At 42.1% G+C, this 18390-nt stretch overlaps 1 protein-coding gene across 1 annotated transcript in view; it reads right to left on the bottom strand.

Annotated features, from left to right (window-relative positions):
- Positions 1–17622, bottom strand: part of USP43 (ubiquitin specific peptidase 43) — a gene marked incomplete at its 5' end in the record, with an annotated part of 151409 nt that extends 133787 nt beyond the window's left edge. The window contains one exon of the mRNA XM_042447544.1: positions 17604–17622. Within this exon, the coding sequence (XP_042303478.1) occupies positions 17604–17622 (19 nt within the window). The remainder of the gene's footprint in view (positions 1–17603) is intronic.
- Positions 17623–18390: the final 768 nt, after the last annotated feature.

Here is an 18390-nt window from a genome sequence, read left to right as displayed (position 1 = left end):
GTCACTCAGTGCAGGAGGGCTGCAGTGGGCAAAAGGGTGCACTTGCCTCTTCTCCTTTGCCATAGTGGCAGTGGCCTCCTCCTGAGGAGTCTACCCCCACAGCGAAAGTCACCCTTTCTAACCCCCCTCCCCTGGGAGGAGGGCCCAACCTGATGTCACCCCTCTTCTTCTTCTTTTTCTTCTTCTTGGCTGTTGGCTGGTCTTTTGCTGTTCAGGAGGAACACAAGTTATCTGTGTATGTATAGATGTACCTTCACATTGTCTCTTGAATTATGGCAACCCCATGAATTTCCTAGGGTTTCCAGTGCTCTAATTCAGTGTGGCTCTTGAGGCCATTTTCGTGGTCCTCGGCGGTAATATATGTATTATTGCCTTCCAAAGTAAAACAGTTTTTAGCTCCAGAATGTCCCCATATGTACTCTAGAAGGTGCATTTCCACCATTTTTAGAAGCCCTTTGCCACCACCAGCCCAAGGTAAAAAAAAAGTTTTTGAAAGAATTTTTGGCTGTGAAATGCTCCCAAGTGTCCACTTGTGGGGTGCATTTCCGCCACATTTTACAGGCCTTTGGGGCCAATTTGCACCCCAAAATGGCTTTTTTTTTTTAAAAAAAAATTCTAATACCAGGAGGTTTGGAGGTGTTAAGAAGCAAGAAAATTTGGGTTATTGGGGGGGGGGGGGGGCTGGTGAGAGGTGCATCCCTCTAAAGCCACCTAGGGAGTCCCTTAGCCTTCCACATTTGCCCATCCCATCCCATACAATGATACCAGAATTAATGTGTCTGGTTTAAATATTATATTTAAATGCATTTAAAATGTTATATGGAAATTATTTTATTGCAACATTTATAATAACGTAAAGAGAACAGCCTTATATTTAACAAAAATGATTTCACCTAATAGAACACTATTTTTAAGTATGTAGAGAAATTTTGTAGCACCTTTGAGACTAAATGAAAAAAAGAAGTTGACAGCATGAGCTTTCGTAGACTTCAGTCTACTTCCTCAGATGCAATTTTTAAGGTCACATATGAAGGCACACAACAAAAACGAACCTAAAGAAAGCTGGATGTGAGCTATCTTATATCAACAATTTAACTTTCTTTTGTTGAGGTAATACTGCAGTACCTTCAGCTTTACTCGCTCACCCTCTCTGTGCTACTTATCAATTTCATTGCAAGCTAGGGGGGAAATGATTCAGTACTACTAGCTGAACATTTTATCACACTAAAAGATTATGTCAATTTGGGAGCACAGGTAACTTATCCCATTTTATCGTGACTATTTGGAATTTGCAAAACCACCTCTGGGGATTCCTTGACTAAGAAAACCCTATGAAATTCAAAGGGTACCATAGGTCAACAGATGACTTGGAGGCACACACACACACACACACACACTTGTACTTGTGACTGATTGAGAAGTGAGAGATTTTGTGAAACAGAAACAAGCTTAACAGTACATTCATTTGTTATTGTATTCCTCTGAGTGCTAGGGATTGTCAATGCTTGTCTTCTTAGAAGAATAATTACATCTTCACATCCTATACCCAAGCCATTTAATGTTACTGAGCAGTATAACAGCCCAGGTAATTATGGATAAATAAAAAGGACATGGAAATTTTTTGCATGGAAAAATACAGCATCAAGAAATTTTCTGCCCCACCTGTCTGCATATAACCAACACTTATGAAGTTTCCTACTTTCTTAAAGGGGAATTAAAACCCATGACTTGTGCTGAACAATATCTAGAAGCTAGTGTAAGAAAATGAACCTAGAATGTTGATTTGAATATTGGACCAGGACTCTGGGAGACCAGGGTTCAAATCTCAGCTCACGTATGGAAAACTACTGGCAAATCACTCTCTCTAACCCTCAGAGGATGGCAATGGCAAACCCTTCTGAACAATCTTGCCAGGAAAACACAGCAACAGATTTGCCTTAGGATCACAGTAAGTCAGAAACATCTTGGAGTCACACAACAACAAAGTGTAAGAAAGAGATGGAATTCCCATGGTAACACACTGCTGCTGCAACTGTCATTGCAGAAGTTTTGTTTTGTTTTACTTTGGTTAGAAAAAGCAAAGGTTATATGTTTTGAGGCAACAAAGAAAAAGAATAACTTGGGCACAGTATACATATTTCCTATCTTAGGGGCATATAGACTGAAGGACAGAACATGACAGTGGTATCCTAAATCCACTGGCATTATTAATCTGCTGCAGGCCACTTTTTTCCCCTCTCTCAGCAGGAAGAAGAGGGAGCAAGAGGAGAGAAAATGTTGGATATTAATAAATTTCCAAGCAGGTGGCACCCAAGAGAAAGCTTCTACACCAGCCACTTATCATTAGTGTCATTTGATCTGAAAGATTTAACCAATAAACAGATGGCATGGTGCAGGTGTGTGTGTGTGTCTGTGCTTGCTCACTTGCTTGCTTAGAAGTTAACTAAGCCATTTCAAAATTAGAACAGGTATTTTCTTAAAATGAAGATGTGGTCTCAGCTGAGTATCAGCGGGCCGGGTAGGGTGGGGGGGAAACAGGGCAGCTGAAGGTCTGCTGGGCAAGTGTTGTGTCTTTATGACACACCTGCCAACACAACAGACAGAACTGAGAAACAGGGAATGAAGTAAATTGACACAAGGGCTGCAAAAGTGTTTCCCATATTCATCTGAACTGGTGGGATTTGGCAGTTCACAACATTTGAATATGACTTCCAAACATGTATGCAAATTGGAGTCATTGGCCTAATTCTTACTAAGGTAGTAAGCCTGTACCTGAGTTGGTAGGAGCCCACACAGCTGAGTGCAAGAGATTTCCGCACCTCCAACACAGCAGCTAGTCGGCTGCTCATCTTCCATCGTCACCATACTTCCAGGTGACTGAATTGCAATAATACAGGAATTGTTCATGTCTTATATGATTGACATCTGTATATTTTATAAAGATTTTCCCCTTAATTTAAAAAAAAACAGATTTGATATCTGAAACAATGTATGTGAACCATATTAGGATGTTCCAGAGTTACAATGTTATGTGAAGTTTCTATCCAGTGGCCTTTTATGTTTGTCTCCTTTCAAAAAGCGATCACCCACCACACTCTTTACAATGGTTACTTTGGCCAAGTACTGTACAGAGCATCACAGATAAGAAGGAACTGGCTTATTACATGGCTGCAGGCCCATAATAACTATTCCTGGAAGAAGACTAGTGTTCTTCCTTCTTCAAAGTTCATAACACCTTTAGCTTAAGGCAATGTAAGCTATTTTTTATACATTATGATTACTTCCCGCTCCCTCCCATTTTGACTGCTTAGTATGTCTTGCTCTCTCCTTCCAAACAAACAGCCTTTAATACAATGTTCCTGATCGTAGCTGAGGATTAAAGGAGTTTGGCCCCATTCACAGAAAAGCCTATGCTGTATCTACAATACTGTTGTGATCCAAAGCAGAGAAGGCTTGAATATGGAGAGACAAAGAACCCAATTCTAGCACAGACAAGGGGTGCCAAATCTTTTCAGAGCCCCTGACTCCTGGCGTTCCCCAACAGGGTTGGATTATGAATGGTGCATTGGCAGCCCTGCCCCATGTTGTTCTTGCTGTCAAGTTCTCTCTCTCTCTCTCTCTCACACACACACACACACACACACACGCTTTTTGCACTGTACTCCTGTCAAGACAGAAATGCTCAGGAGTGGCCTCATCTTCAAAGGCTGGAACTGTATTATTTTCTTGCCTCATTTCCCAGCTGCAGTCTCAGGGCGTTATCAGACAAGAGAAATTGGGAGTATAGTCCAATGGCAATCCGAACGCAATCATGGGGTTTAACGTTATTGCGCGATAGACTACCACACGCAATTTCGGGCAATAGGAAGTCAGTCCAAATGCAATCATGGGGTTTCACGTTACTGTGTGAGAGGTGATCGCACGCAATTTCAGGCAATGACAAGCTATTTTCAAGCAACGGGAAGTCAGTTCGAACACAATTTGAATTCACATAAATTCACTGAACTAAATTCGCATTCACATGAATGCGTTCTGGCCCCACTTTCTTTTCATTCGAAATTAAGAGAAATTCCTCCCGTGTGATAAACTCCTCAGTTAAGTGGCAGGTTATCTTTTGAGGTTACTGCCTCTAAAACTCCAGCCTCCATCATGCCAGCTGGGATCAGAACCACCTCAGTCCTGAAAGGACTTGGCTCATGCCCAGAAAGGCCTCCTCTTGGCCCAGCAGTGCTGTCAAACTTGATCCACTGCAATACAAAGGTGGAACTCCAAAAGAGCTGCTCAAACCCAGGCATAAAATGGGACCCTGTCTTTGAAACTGCTCCAGGGTTCCAACTGTAACGTCAAGGCATCAAGTTTGGTCTCCAGAACTGCTAGCAGATTGCCACAAAATCCTAGCTTGAAAGCCCTTTCAGATGGGATTCTTACCTATCGCAGTCAAATCTAATTCTATGTTGGGGCAAAGGCACAGGTCCCATCACTGACTATGGGCTTTACTAGCATCTGATGTAGTAAGCTGGAGTCCATGAAAACTTACGCCACACAAAATTTGCTAGCACACAAGGTGTCACAAGACTTGTTATTTTTTTTCTGCAACAGATTAATAAATCTATTCCCAACCTTTCATTTTTATGGACTTCATATATGTCAGATGACCCAGGTTTAGCAGACAGACAAATATCCATCAGAGCAGCCCACACTCTTGCCTGTTCTGGTTAGAAGCCTCCAGAAAACAAAAAAGGGTGGAAGGTGTTTTCCTTCAAAACATGTTTTTATTACATCTCTGTACATTCAAGATATACTGTCATCATCAGGCCATCTCTTCTGTCTGCCTAGCCAGGTAACTCCCTTTCCTAGGGATTTAGTAGTCTGGCACTATAGCATCGTTTATTCCCTTGCCCTTTGGCTCTCATTCTATTCCTTTGTTCTCCTCTGCATTCATGTCTATATATACTGTTTATCATTTTGAGTTGGAAACAGTTCTTGCAGTAAATGTATAGTGTACCTTGATCTTCTTCTCAAAGAAACTACACATTTTCACCTGAACCTAACACACATGAATTTTGAAGGAGATAATCTTTGTCTCAGATTAGGCTATTGCAATGAATGCCACATACTGCCGCCTTTGAAAAATTTTGAAAATAGAACTGGTGCAAAATGCTATTGTCACAGTGCTGCCAAGCAATTGCTATTTGAAGCACATTACTTAAGTTTTATTTGTCCTACACTGACTGACTGCTAGTGTGTTTTAAAGAGCATCTGAAGCATTTTAAGGTTATCATCTTAAAATTCCAGTATGGTTTGGTTTCAAGGTTTCTCATATCTTTTTAATCAAAACTTTAAGATAGGTGCTACATATCCCAGCCCTGTGTGAAATAGCTCATTTATGAATAGGTCCACACAGGGCCTCTTTAGCTGTAGCACCTAGGCTCTTTGGAGACCTATGTATTTTTTTTCTTTTTTTAAAGGATATTGGTGAAGATTATCTGATTTCAACAGACCCTAAAGTAGGATAAATTCTACTCTACCTTCTCCCAATTACAGTTATTGTCAGAGTTGGATACTTTTCATCATTCCATTTTAAGCTGCTCAATTTCATTAAGATTATGGTTTCATATACTGTACAGTTTATTTCTTTATTTTATTTAGAGTCTTCAGTCACAAAGGCTCTCAAATTATTAATTTGCAAGTTCCCTGCAAATCTATAGAAGACATGATACACACAAAAAGGGGAATGGCAGTGAGTGAGGGAATTAAGTCCAGCAGATACTGCCTCTTTTTCTCTCCCTTCATGGTCAGGGCATGGATGTAGGAAGGGCCTTTCATCTGCTTCTGGGCCTAGGCAGGAGTTATATCTGCCTCTTCTTCTCTCCCTCCAAGGCCAGGGCATTGGCATTTCGGATGGAGGGAAAGCCTTTCATCAGTTTCTGGGCCTAGGCATTGTAGAGCTATGTTGCCTCTTTTTCTCCTTTTCCTATCCCTCTGCGGCCTCGGTAGTGGCTGTTGAGAGGGAGGGAGGGAGGGACATTCATTTGCCTCTAGGGCCGGGTATGGTGGAGCTGTGCCTGCCCCTCCTCTCTCCCTCCCAGTGCAATGGCTGTTGAGATGGAGGGAGGGCCTGTTGTCTGTTCCTGGGCCCAGGCATGGTGGATCTCTGCCTCCATCTTCTTCTGTATGCTGGGGGGGGACATGTAAGACTTTCTTTTCTTTTTTTTCTTTTTTTTTTTGCCAAACACTCACACTGCAAAGCATGCAAAAAAGGAGTACATAAACCCAAGCTTACAATATGCAATGTAGCCGGCTTTCAAAATTACAGTATAACCTATCCACATCTAACACTGAGTGTGATGAGACTAGTTGTAGCAGCTAATTACCACACAGCAAGATATAATTTAAGCACTCTGCAGCCAAACACAAACACTCCCAATTCTTTGTGCTAGCTGTACATGCACACAAGACTAAGTGGGAGTAAGGTCATGGGGGTAGGTTAAAAACCAACACAGGCATGGGTATGCTACACAGGCATAAAGACAAGAAAGCTATGTTTGTGCCTATGTGTAAGTGTGCCTATGATACAGAGCAGGAGATTATGATGATCACAGCAACTTTTCCCATTTATGTTTGATTTCTACTGATTTTCAATATACATTCATCCCTCCACATTTGCTGGGGTTAGGAGCACAGGACCACCATGAATGTGGAAAAACTGTTAATCACAAAAACACTGTTTTTACCTGAGATAACACCTCTCTAGGAATCTCTAGGTCTGCCAGTGCAACTCTGTGGTCAATATTTGCCAGACATTGACCATATAATTGCACTGAAGGAGCTACAAATGCCTAGTGGAGTGTTCTTTCTAGGAATTGCTAGGTCCTTCAGTGTGACTTTTGGTTAAAGGTGACCATACAGTTGGGCTGGCGGGCCTAGATATTCCTCAAAAGAACATATTATTGCTAAAGAATGAGCAATAATAATGATAATAAAAATAATAATGAGCAATAATAACAATAATAATGAGAATTTCTGCTTTGGAATCTCCCTCCCCAACAAGGCTTCAGTCAAGGCTTCCCCAACATCTAAGTTCTTGCTGAGCAACTACAAAGAGACAAAGTTCTTCCACTCTGAAATATAAGAATCCAAGTGCCTGTGAAAGTAGTCTTCCTTCTCCCTCTTTCTCTTCCTGTTTCAAGATTGAATGAGCAGCTTGGGCAGGAAGCCCTTGGTGAGCCATGCCATGCAAGTGCCAATGCAATCAGGCCAAGGAAAGGATCAATGAGGGCTAATGAGTTCTACCATCTGCCTGGAGCAGAAATGGCTATATAAGGGAAATGCAAGAATAAGGGGAGGGGCACCTTCTGGGGATGCAGCTCAAAGTCCTGTGTTCTCTCAAATGATGAAGGCCTGGTCTGGGCAGAAAAAGTGAGATATACAGAAGTAGACACGAAACACACACACACACACACACACACACCATATGGCTTGCAATATTTCAGCATTCAGAGAGAGTGGTGAGGGACTCTCCCAGGGAAAGCAAAGCTGCTGGCAAGGCAGGTACAGTACAGGCTTCTCTCTCACCCCTGTTTAGTCCCCTGAGTGTGCGGTAAATGGAGTGAGTACCAAAAACAAATTGCTTCCACTCAGTGTCTTCCTTTGTCCCAACTGTTATTAAAACTGGGGAAAGTTCAGAATCTTCTTCCTGAGGATCTGTCATGACCCCCTTTTCTTTAATCAGCTGGGTCTCCAAGCCTATGGATGCAGGTGTATGATTCCAGGCAAAACATCTCCTGGATCGGTTTGAACTTTAGTTTCTACACACAGACATATTCCATAATTACTTCTGAGAACCTTTGTGCTGCTGCAGATGATCCAATTAATTCCTTGCCGAAATAATGATTACTGCTACAGAACGCATGCTAAGGGGTGCCATCCTACTGTCACAACTTGCCTTTTGCAGGCTCCTTCAAAGTGACCTCACAGCTACTTGCCCTCAAGCTTCCTCGTTCCCCTGCCCAAAGAAAAACCTTCTTTTACTTGTGGTGTTAAAATCGAGTTCTAAGAGTTTCTTCTCCTAAGGCTGCCATCTCCAGTGGCAATTAGGGAAACGGAGAGCTTTATGCAGGAGGAATTCAATGCTCGCTGCCGCATGCCTTCATAAAAGGCACGTTTTCAAACCAAGATAAGTGCCAATTAATTTTCGCTTCAACTGCTCCTCAGCCATGTGTCTCTTACACAAAAACAGGTGATTTCCTTTTGGTAGAGCATTGTGTTTGTGCATTTTTGTGTATAAGCATGGAGAAGAGACCAATGAGAGGCTTGGGTGGTGGTGAGACACAGAGAGGTGCGAGTACATGCAGAGAAAAGATGAGGAAATGTGTGCGTGAGAAAAAGAGAGAGAGAGAGCATGGAAGACAGAGGGTAGGATTGAGAATTTACATTACACAATCAGTCCCTCTCTATGCTTGGCAGAGAATTACATTCTTTTGGCTGTTAGGTTTGATCTATTTAGCTGTCTCACACTTGCATATTGTATCTTTACTATGAGTTAATTAAAAATGTTGGGTTTTGGTTTGGCTTTTTTAAAAAAACGGAATATCACATATACATGAAATGGACTGCATTAATGGACAATGGACAAACCAACAGGTTTCTGTTACTCATAGATATGAAACAACAACCAACTGCAGATATCTACAAAGTCTCATGTTAAACATCATTCTTGAAATTAAAAATAACTCAAAACAGAGGAGACATAAGGCCATTGCTCTGATGTTAGGGACGACTGCATGACCCTGAAATAGGCATCCCTTGAAAGTGAAAGCTCAGGATATACAGAGAGAAAACATAGTACAGTATACCCACATCTAGAAGCAACTCCAGTGCCTGAGCATATGCAACCACAGCAGAGGAAGCCAGCCTATCTAAGGGAATGGGTAAACAACAAGGAAGGGGAGGTGGCAGTATTACTGGCCACACTGCACCCCAGGTATCATACAAGCCTATCATCCCTAAGGAACCACCAGAGTAAATCACAGCCAGAGGCAGAGCATGAGATAAAGAAGCACAATCAAACACTTATCTCAACATGTCAGATTGCAGCTCATTCACAGCCTCTGGAGACACTATGTGCCCTGTCTGACATTGCTAGAGAAAGCAGAACATAAAAATACAAGTACAGGGCCTTGTTCCAGATGTAAAGGAATTTACAAGTTCCAAATGGATTAACACAACAGGTGCAAGTTAGGAAAAGCTGCCCTACCTCTTGCTTTTGGCTCATTTCCCAGACATGTCCTGGATCTCTTCTGAAACTATTCCTTTCTTACAGAGGTTTCTTCCAAACAGGTAACTCTTAGCACTGCCAAATAAAGACACTGAACAACTTTCCAGTAATTTTCTCATATGTTCTGTAGTCAGTAGAGGGACTGGTGGGGGAAAAGATGAAAGAAGCAATGGGAAAACATGGCAAGGATATAAACAGAATGCAATGTGTGGTTGGGGATTTTTCAGGGTGTTTGTGTGCATGTGTGTGTTTTTCTGAACAGCACCTAATCTTTCTTGAGTGAAATTGGTTACTTTGTGCTGTTGGTGCACATACGTGCTTTGACATCTCCACCTCTGACTTGTGCTCAGGGATGAGGTTTGTGTGGAAAGGTCATTACCAGAAATAATGAGAAGGAGTAAAAAGTCTGGAGAAAAAGCAAGCAAGAGCAATTTAGCCTTAAGAATAGTTCCTTTTCTAACTGCTGTTGCTCCTCACCTCTGTGGGTTGGTGAGAGGCTTGGGAGTGCTACAAAAATAAATCAGGAATAAGCCAAAATTTTAGGTTTAGACATAATCACAAACTAGAAAACCAAGAGTTATAAAACCATTTCAAATCATGTTTTGGGATGTATTGCCCCCCAAAAAAGACCATTGTTTGCTGTCTCATGTGAATCCAGGCAGTCAGACAATCCACAATTAGGCTATACAAAATATGGCTTAGCATTATGTGCTAGCCAGGCCAGTGTAGTATGTTTGAGTGTTGGACTATAACTCTGTAAACCAGGGTTCAATTCTCAGCTCAGCCATGAAACCCATGGGATGACCTTGGGCAAGTCACATCCTCTCAGCCTCAGGGGAAGGCAATGGCAAAGCGTCTCTGAATAAATCTTGCCTTACAGTTGCCATATGTCAGAAATGACTTGAAGGCAAACATCAACAATGCATCGTTATATCTGTTGGGCTTGGCACACAGCAGTTGAGAAGCATCTCTACCTAAAGGCCTAATACCTAACTGCATACTTTCAAGTTCAGCTCTGTAATGCTAGTATTTATGATTATTAATTTGTCTGCTTTGGTGTGCATTAATTTCTGTTGCTGTTTTTAAAAAGGCCTGACAACAGCCATGCTGACATTGTGGACACTCAGCCTGTTGACAAACTTAAGGAAATCCAGGAGGAACCTTACCTAGATGAGGTTCAGGCTCTAAGGCACCCAGCCTGGGGGAGAAGGAGGAACAAGTCTTTGCTTTTGGTGGCTTCTTACCCTTGCCTAGGGGCATTTGCTAATCATACTTTGGCAGCTGTCACAAACACAGACAAGCTGTCTAGACAAAAAACACCTGATTAACATTAAAACAAAAACAGATATGGTTGATTTGAAGCATCACTTCCTCTCCTCTGTAGCATTATAGACAGCCACAGTCAAAGTTACGATACTGGGCTAAGAGATTCAATGCCTGAATTCTACAGAGGGGTTTATCAAGGACAACAGCATACAGTGCACAAACATCAGGAAATGACAGCTGTGAGCGGGGCTTTTGGGATCTTTTCCCTCATTCTTCTGCTACAGACAGAAAATCCAGAACTACAGCACCTCCCACCCATGTACTGAGTGCCTCCAGCAAGAGGAGAGCCCCCTTCTCACCCTAAGGAATTATTTCTATTGCCAAAGGTGGGAGGCACAGTGGCTCTTAATTTTAAGAATTCCTATTTTTCAGCCCTGCCTGATTTGTTTACTCCAGGAGTGTGCAAACTGTGTCCTGTAGGCTACATGTGCCCCCCACTCACCCATTGGATCCCCTACCTCCAATCCTGTTTGAACATATGAATGGCACTCTCTGTCTGTCTGTCTGTCTCTCTCTCTCTCTCTCTCTTCCCCCCCCCCACACACACACATACAAACTGGGGTGGGGTACAGTGGACATCAGCACTTCACTAATATTCAGGGGGAGGGGGAGTATCAATGTAGCCCATATGCAGCCAAACATAACCTGTTGCTCATTCCCACAATGGTTTAAAACAAATTGCTGATTGAGTTATATGTCCATCGTTTCCACTTGAAACCAGTTCTGATCCTACTGTGCTCGGTTTCAACCATGATGAAGTGAGGCAAATGCAAAAGAACTGCTTTTTCCTGACACTAGTTTTTGGGTGGTTCTTTTGAAAAGACCCGAATCCGAACTGTGTTCAACAACTGAGAATGATGGTTCATATTTACATTGGGGAGCTGTGCCAGCTATTGCTAGTTTCTCTCAGCCAGACCCAGTGCTCTGGTGCTGTTTTCAGAGGTACAGCCACAGGGCACCATGTTGGACAGCTCCTCTCCCATAGTGTTCCCTTTGGGCTCAGCCAAGCCTGACAAGCAGGGCAATCCAACCTCCCTTCCTCCCCTTGGTAAGGTGTGAGTTGAGAGGCTTTCCTCCTTGGAGAGAGAGTCAAAGCAATATGGGAGCCTCAGAGTCCTTGGAGCACGGCTTCGCCTTCTCTTCCTTCCTCTGCCTTTCCCAGCTCAGCCATGGAAAGCCACTGGGTGCCCCTGGGCAAGTCACAATCTCTCAGCCGGAGGGGATGAAGAGGAGAAGGGCCCAGGCGCGCTCTGGCCAGGCTTCCCAAATGAGGCTGTTGAGGCCAAGGCAGGGCCAGGGGCATGGAAAGGCCTGGATCAGGGCCTAGGAGCTCCCTCACCTTTGGGGAGTGCTCTGGCCGAGCTCCCCGGTTGAGGCAGCTGAGGGTGGCTTGGGGCAAGGAGGAGGAGAGGAAGATGGGCCGCCACCGCCGCCACCACCACCATGAAGGACAGCCCATCTGGAGGAGGCAGAGGAGGAGAGATCAGGGCCCAATCCTTCCCACCACGCCATCATCCCTCCTCTACTGTTGTTGTGTGTGTTCAAGTATGTCATGGGGTTTTCTTGGCAAGGTTTGTTCAGAAGGTGTTTGCCTTTTCTTTCCTCTTCCTCCTCCTCCTTTTCTCTCTGTGGCAGCCATTCTTCCTCTTCCCCCACTCAAGTATGAATAACAAAGGGGAGTAAAAGGGAAGTAAACTTCCCCGGAGAGATTTTATCACAAAATAACCCGGTTTTCACACCAGGTTATTTTGTAGTGGGAATGAGCCCCTAGTCTTCTATATTCACCTTATGTCTGCACCAACCCATGAGTATATGAATAAAAGATGGAATTTAAATAGAATTAAACTGCTGAGATCATGTAAGAGGACACCAGCTACCAGGACATATTCTAGGACTAAGATGTAATGTAACACACCATCCATTACAATAACATATAATGTATTTCAAGTGTTCAATCACTTTGCATACATTATTTCTATCACCCTTCAAACAATTTAGAGAAAATGGGTGTTTTACAAGTTATATGAAGGACACAAACCTTGGAATGAGATACTTATGAATGCTATTAAAGTGGTTTTTTAAAAAAAGAAGATGAAAAAGCAAAAGAGGGTTTCTGTTAAATTATATATACACAATCTGGGCAGTATGTCTCTTCCATTCAATTTTCAGAAATGGAAAATTGAAGTGCAGATTTTTAGAGACAGCTGTGAAAGCACTGACTGCTTGGTGCTAGCCTTCCAAACATCTGCAGAACATTCCAGCTGTGGAAGAGAGCCTCAGGCTCTGAGTATTTCCTCCTCCTCCTCCTCCTCCTCCTCCTCCTCCTCCTCCTCCTCCTCCCCCCCCCAACTTTGACGCCACCCTGTCCTGCTTCACAGGCCTTGTCTCTTCCTTCAAGCGTTTAGCTGCAGAAAATACCTTTAAGCGAAATGTTCTAATAGCTCCAGTTCCTTTCTGGCTGCTGCTCAATTTATTCCATCCCTGGCAGCTGAGTCTCCAGTATCTTCCTGCAGCCAAGTGACTGATCACCTACCTGCCCAGTGCCAGCCTATTTAGTCCCTGATATCCCTCACACCAAGACACCACACACGTTTCCCCTCCCTTTCTGCAGTATCATTAAGTATTTTGTTTCTGAACAGTGAGAAGTTTTTAAATGAATATATCTGGTTATTACATAAATTGTGACAATCAAAGTAGATGTGTCCAATCCCTAAAACACACACACACTTTCAAGAGATTTCCATCCTCTTATTTCCCTCTCCCCCTATAAAAACTTCCTTTTAATGTTTTTAAGTTAAACTGATACATCTGGTTGTTACATGAAGTGTGACAATCAAAAATGTGTCCAATCCCTAACATGCACACACAGACACATATACACACACATCTCGAAGAAGTTTCCATTCTCTTATTTTTCTCTACTCCTATAAAGACTTCCTTTCAATGTTCTTAAATTAATATGTCTAAGTTAAACTTTTAAGTTAAATTAAATTGATATGAATTGTGACAATCAAAGTAGATATTCCAGTCCCTAATACACACACACTCTCTCTTTCAAGAAGTTTCTATGCTCCTGTTTCTCTCTGTCCCTATAAATACCACCTTTTAATGTTTTTAAACTAAAAAAAAGAAAGAAAAGAAAACTGCAGCAGAGCCTTAGCTGTCAGGCTCAGAAAGATCACACCCACTCACACAATAGTCAATTTCAACTTGAGCCAAACCTGAAAAACTGGGAGGGGGGTGGTGGAAACTTTCCACCTTTAAGTTTTCAGGCTGACTATTGTGGGTTGTGGGGAGGGACTGGTCTTTTTAAGCATGTGAGTCCACTGCTTTTGCACTGTCACTAGAGGGTTTAAAAAAAAACACCAGAATGAATGAACTGAGACACTGAAGGTCACTGTCCATAGTGGGAGAACAATATTATAATATCACAATTACTATTTATTACTGTAGTAGTACTCTGCCAAAAATTTCAAAAAACGAGGCAACACTAGGGAAGAAACAAAAGGAGAAATACATCTGGGGGAGCTGTGCAGTTTGGACATACCCACATCTTAATGCCACAATCCATGTCACAAGCAAAATGGTCACAATATACTAAAATGTGCCACCTCTTCAATGGTGGTTGGGGGGGGGGGTTAAAGGAAGGAAAGCATTTGGACAGGTAAGCAACAAGAAGCATTAAGAAGCCACTTTACATGGCAAAATGTAAACTGGAATGAATCACCAGTCAGAATGAGCCCAAGGAAAGAGAGACTGCAGCACATTCTGTTGCATCAGGGCATTTTGCTTTTTTTCAATTACTATTTTTGCCAGCAGCAAAGCAGCTGCCACACCATTCCAGAAAGCTCCCTGGCAGGGTAATTAGTGATAGATTAACAGCAGTATTCCAATGGGTGCTCACATACTGTGAAAAGAGAAAGAGATTGTCCTTCACCTGCCGGGCCCAACTCTGCCACCCAACTGAAACACTGTGGGCCAAGACCATCTGGAAGTGCCAAAGGGGCAGCTACAAGCTTTTGCAACAATGGGACTGTTAGCATTTTCCTTTGGCAAGTTGATACAGTCCTCTGTGTTTTATTCTTGCCAGCAATTCTCCTCAGAAGCCGCCTGTGTTATATCTAAAACCCACGAAGAGGCACATTGGTCAACAGGTCCACCAAAATGAAGTGTAAACTAAAGCCTGGGGATTTCACAGGTAAACCTTCTGTATGTGTGCTGATTCAATTAAGGCTACCTAGCAGTTAAATTATTTCCCACAGATTAATTAAATCATTTAAAAACTAATTAATGAGTTACATATCATTTCACATTTGGAAATGTGATTATCATTTTAAAATTGACGTTGAAAAAAACTACCATATGTTGTTAAAAAGAAAAAAAAATGCAGCAATACTTCAGTTTTCATTCCTTACCACAATTAAGACCTAACTGGTTGTGTTAGGGACAGAGTTTGGTATTTTTCAGTTGTTTAAAGGGGGGGGGCATTCAAGTTAAAATGGCATCAGGAGAGAGAAGTGTTAAATCTTTTCCTCCACAATAACTTGAAAATCTGCCCACCTCTCTAAAGCTGCTATTAGCTGCAGACAGGTAAAGGACAAGAATACAATCTTGCATGTTCACTACAAGAACTAACAGAATCTGGGAGAGGTTAAACTGGGAGTATATTGCTGGGGAAATCGTTTAAACCAGGGATGGGGACAATGTGATCCTCCAGATATTGCAGAACTTCAACTCCAATCAACTCTAGTCACATTGTTGTTGTTGTGTACCTTCGAATGGTTTCTGAATTATGGTCATCCTGAGGCTAAGGGTCCTATCATGGATTTTCATGGCACAATTTATTCAGGTGGGGTTTTGCCTTTACCTTCCTCCAAAGTTAAAAGACTTTGGACCTTCCTCCAAAGTTAAAAGCCTAAGTCACCCACTGGGTTTCCATGGCCAAGTGGGGGATCAAAGTGGTCTCCAAAGTCATAGTCCAACACTCAAACCACGACATCACATTGGTTCTACCTAGTCACACATCTGATGGGAAAGAATAATGGGAGATGCATTTTAGCTGCATCTGAGGGCCACAGATACAAATTCCCATTTGGCATCAATGCCATTTTTAAAATGTAATTTTATTTAAAAGCACTGAGGAAAATATAAGCAGCAAAAAGAAGTAAAGCACATACCATACCTTAAGAGGAGGTATTGAGGAAAAACTAAATTTACTAACTGCAGTCCTTAGTATATCACATGTAAACCTGTGGGATAATTAGAGCAGAACTAGCAAAGGAGAAGCTTGCTAACTATTAAGAGAATTTAGATGTATAAGTTAAATAGCCAAATCACAGTCAGGAAAAAATAATCAGTGGTATTTGAGGTTTTCAACTGAAGCAAAACATAACAGCATATTCGATCACTGATCACTGATCTCCCAAGTCACATCTACTCTGCCCCTAATATAGCAGAACCAAAAGAAATAACTTGCCATATTGATCCATTAGGAGAAAAAAATCTAATCAAAATCTCACAAAATAATGCTTTTGAGCAAAATCAAAACAGTCTTAATTTTCAGCCCCACAGATTAAACTGCTCCTTGTCTAATGCTTTTGTTGATTAGGTGACTGAGTAAAGCTTTCAGTCCTAATTTTAATGTACTGAAACACTTAGGTTCATAACAACAGGTGAAACCTTGGATTTTAGGAACAGGTGGGTGTACCGTAAATAGTCGTGCCACAGATGGCATGAGAAAGAAATTAAAATCCCGATATCATATGCATGTCCATATGGGGAATGATAAGTTTGGCCCACATGAGATCCTGTTCTAAATCACAGCTGGGTCTTAAGTTGTTATCAAGCACTTTATAATTACCTATACTAAATGCAACTATCAGGATAAAAAAGAATGTGTGCCGTGCACCACAAGACTATGAGACTACAGCTGGATCAAACAAAATGATTAACTAGTCCAGCATTTGCAGAGTGGCAACCAGGAGGCTATGGGAGCCTCATAAGCAGAGCGTGAGGGCAGCAGCACCTTCCTGACTTGATTCCCCAAGAATCACACAGAAGCATATGGCTTTTGACACAAGAGGTGAATACAGCCACTGTGACTAGTATTCACTGATACACTTGAATTTGCCTAATTGCCCATCCCTTTTAAAGCCATCTAACTTCATCACTACATCTTACTGTAGTAAATTCCACAGTTTAACTATTTTCTATGTGAAGAAATACTACTTTTTGTCTGTCTTCAATCTCCCAACACTCAGCTCCATTGGAGAACCTCAAGTTCCAGCATGAGAATTTTTTTTTTTAAAAAACCCCTCTGTTCTCTATGTATATTTAGTTATGCATTTATTTGATTTATATCCTTCCTTTCTCCCAAAATGAGGATTGAAGGCCTTATCCACTTTTGCAAGACCATACAAAATTTTACATACTTTTATCATGTTCTGGCTTCAGTTACTTCTTTTTCTTCCAGATCAAATAACTCCAAATGGGGCAACCTCTCCTCATAAGAAAGTTGCTCTAGTGCAGTGGCATACATAACCTTGGTGACACCTGGTGCAGGGGGTGGGGCTTCCAGCATTGTTGCTGGGGTGAGGAGTGCCCACAGGATGCTGCCATGTAAGTTAAAATGGAATCATAATGCTATAACTGTGTAGTGTGAAAGGAACCCAAGTTTTTATGACATCAATCGACAGACCCATCCTCCTCTGAAAAGTGTTTCCACATTTAGCAGAGATACCTCAAATGGTAGAGCAGGATATATCGCAGGACTCCACAGAATACAGCCATGATGGTTAAACTGGAATCATAGTGCTATGGTTGTACAATGTAAAAAAGCCACTGGTCAATAATGAATATGGCATATATTGCTGAGTGACAATCACCCCAAGAACCACATTCCTACTATTGGGCATACATCTTGCTTGTGATTTTATATCATCCACAGAAAGTTAAAGAGATCTCAGAGTAAAACCAGAGTCTATCTTGCCAGAAAACTGACCTTTCCAGACACCTTGACTTTTTGATTAAGGGACACAGAACACAGGTCTTCATGCATGCGATCCAGCAGCCATAAGAGGAACTCCAGGGCATCATGTTGCGAGTTTCCACGGAACTGTGTGCCATACTTGGAGACAACATTCTGCAATTAATACAAATGATAGAGTTAGTAATTTTATAGAGAATAGAAAATGAGCCCTAGATGCAGGGGAACATATTTATGTAGTTTGAACCTCCCTGCTTCTAACTGAGAGATGATCTAGACTGTGAATATGCTCAACTAAGAAGATCCAGATTTAATGCCAAGGGTGCAGAATTTCAGCAATTTAAGGACAAAGCCTAGAATAAAGAGGTGAATCTGTGGCCAGCATCCTGTTAATGACTTACCTATTAATGAAGTGTGTGTGCATGTATGTACCTTTTTGTATGAGGCACAAAGAGGTATCACCCATGTGCTTTGTTCAAAAACTTCTCAGTGCCCAGGTGATTCAGATCATGAAGATCCAGCTGTTCTAAGCTCCTAGGGGAAGGAAAAGACAAGTACACTCAAACTGAGCGTGTACCCTTATTTCTTCCCTCTGACTGAGTTGAGACCAGCTGCTTCTCTATGGTATGAATTATCCCCCCGCCCTTTCCTTCTGGTAAGAAGCAGCAGTGGCCCCTCCTGAGACTTGACAGCTGCCAGGCACTGGGAGGATGTGGAATTGTACATACAGAGCTATACACACACGTAGGCTCCCAGCTTGTGTCTCAGCAGTATTCCTTCAGACAACACATCAAATCTGTAA

Source organism: Sceloporus undulatus, chromosome 2 (genome assembly GCF_019175285.1).
Source record: "Sceloporus undulatus isolate JIND9_A2432 ecotype Alabama chromosome 2, SceUnd_v1.1, whole genome shotgun sequence".
Taxonomy (NCBI): Eukaryota; Metazoa; Chordata; class Lepidosauria; order Squamata; family Phrynosomatidae; genus Sceloporus; species Sceloporus undulatus.
Note: the sequence above shows the minus strand (reverse complement) of the source record. Positions and strands in the feature narration are given on the sequence as shown.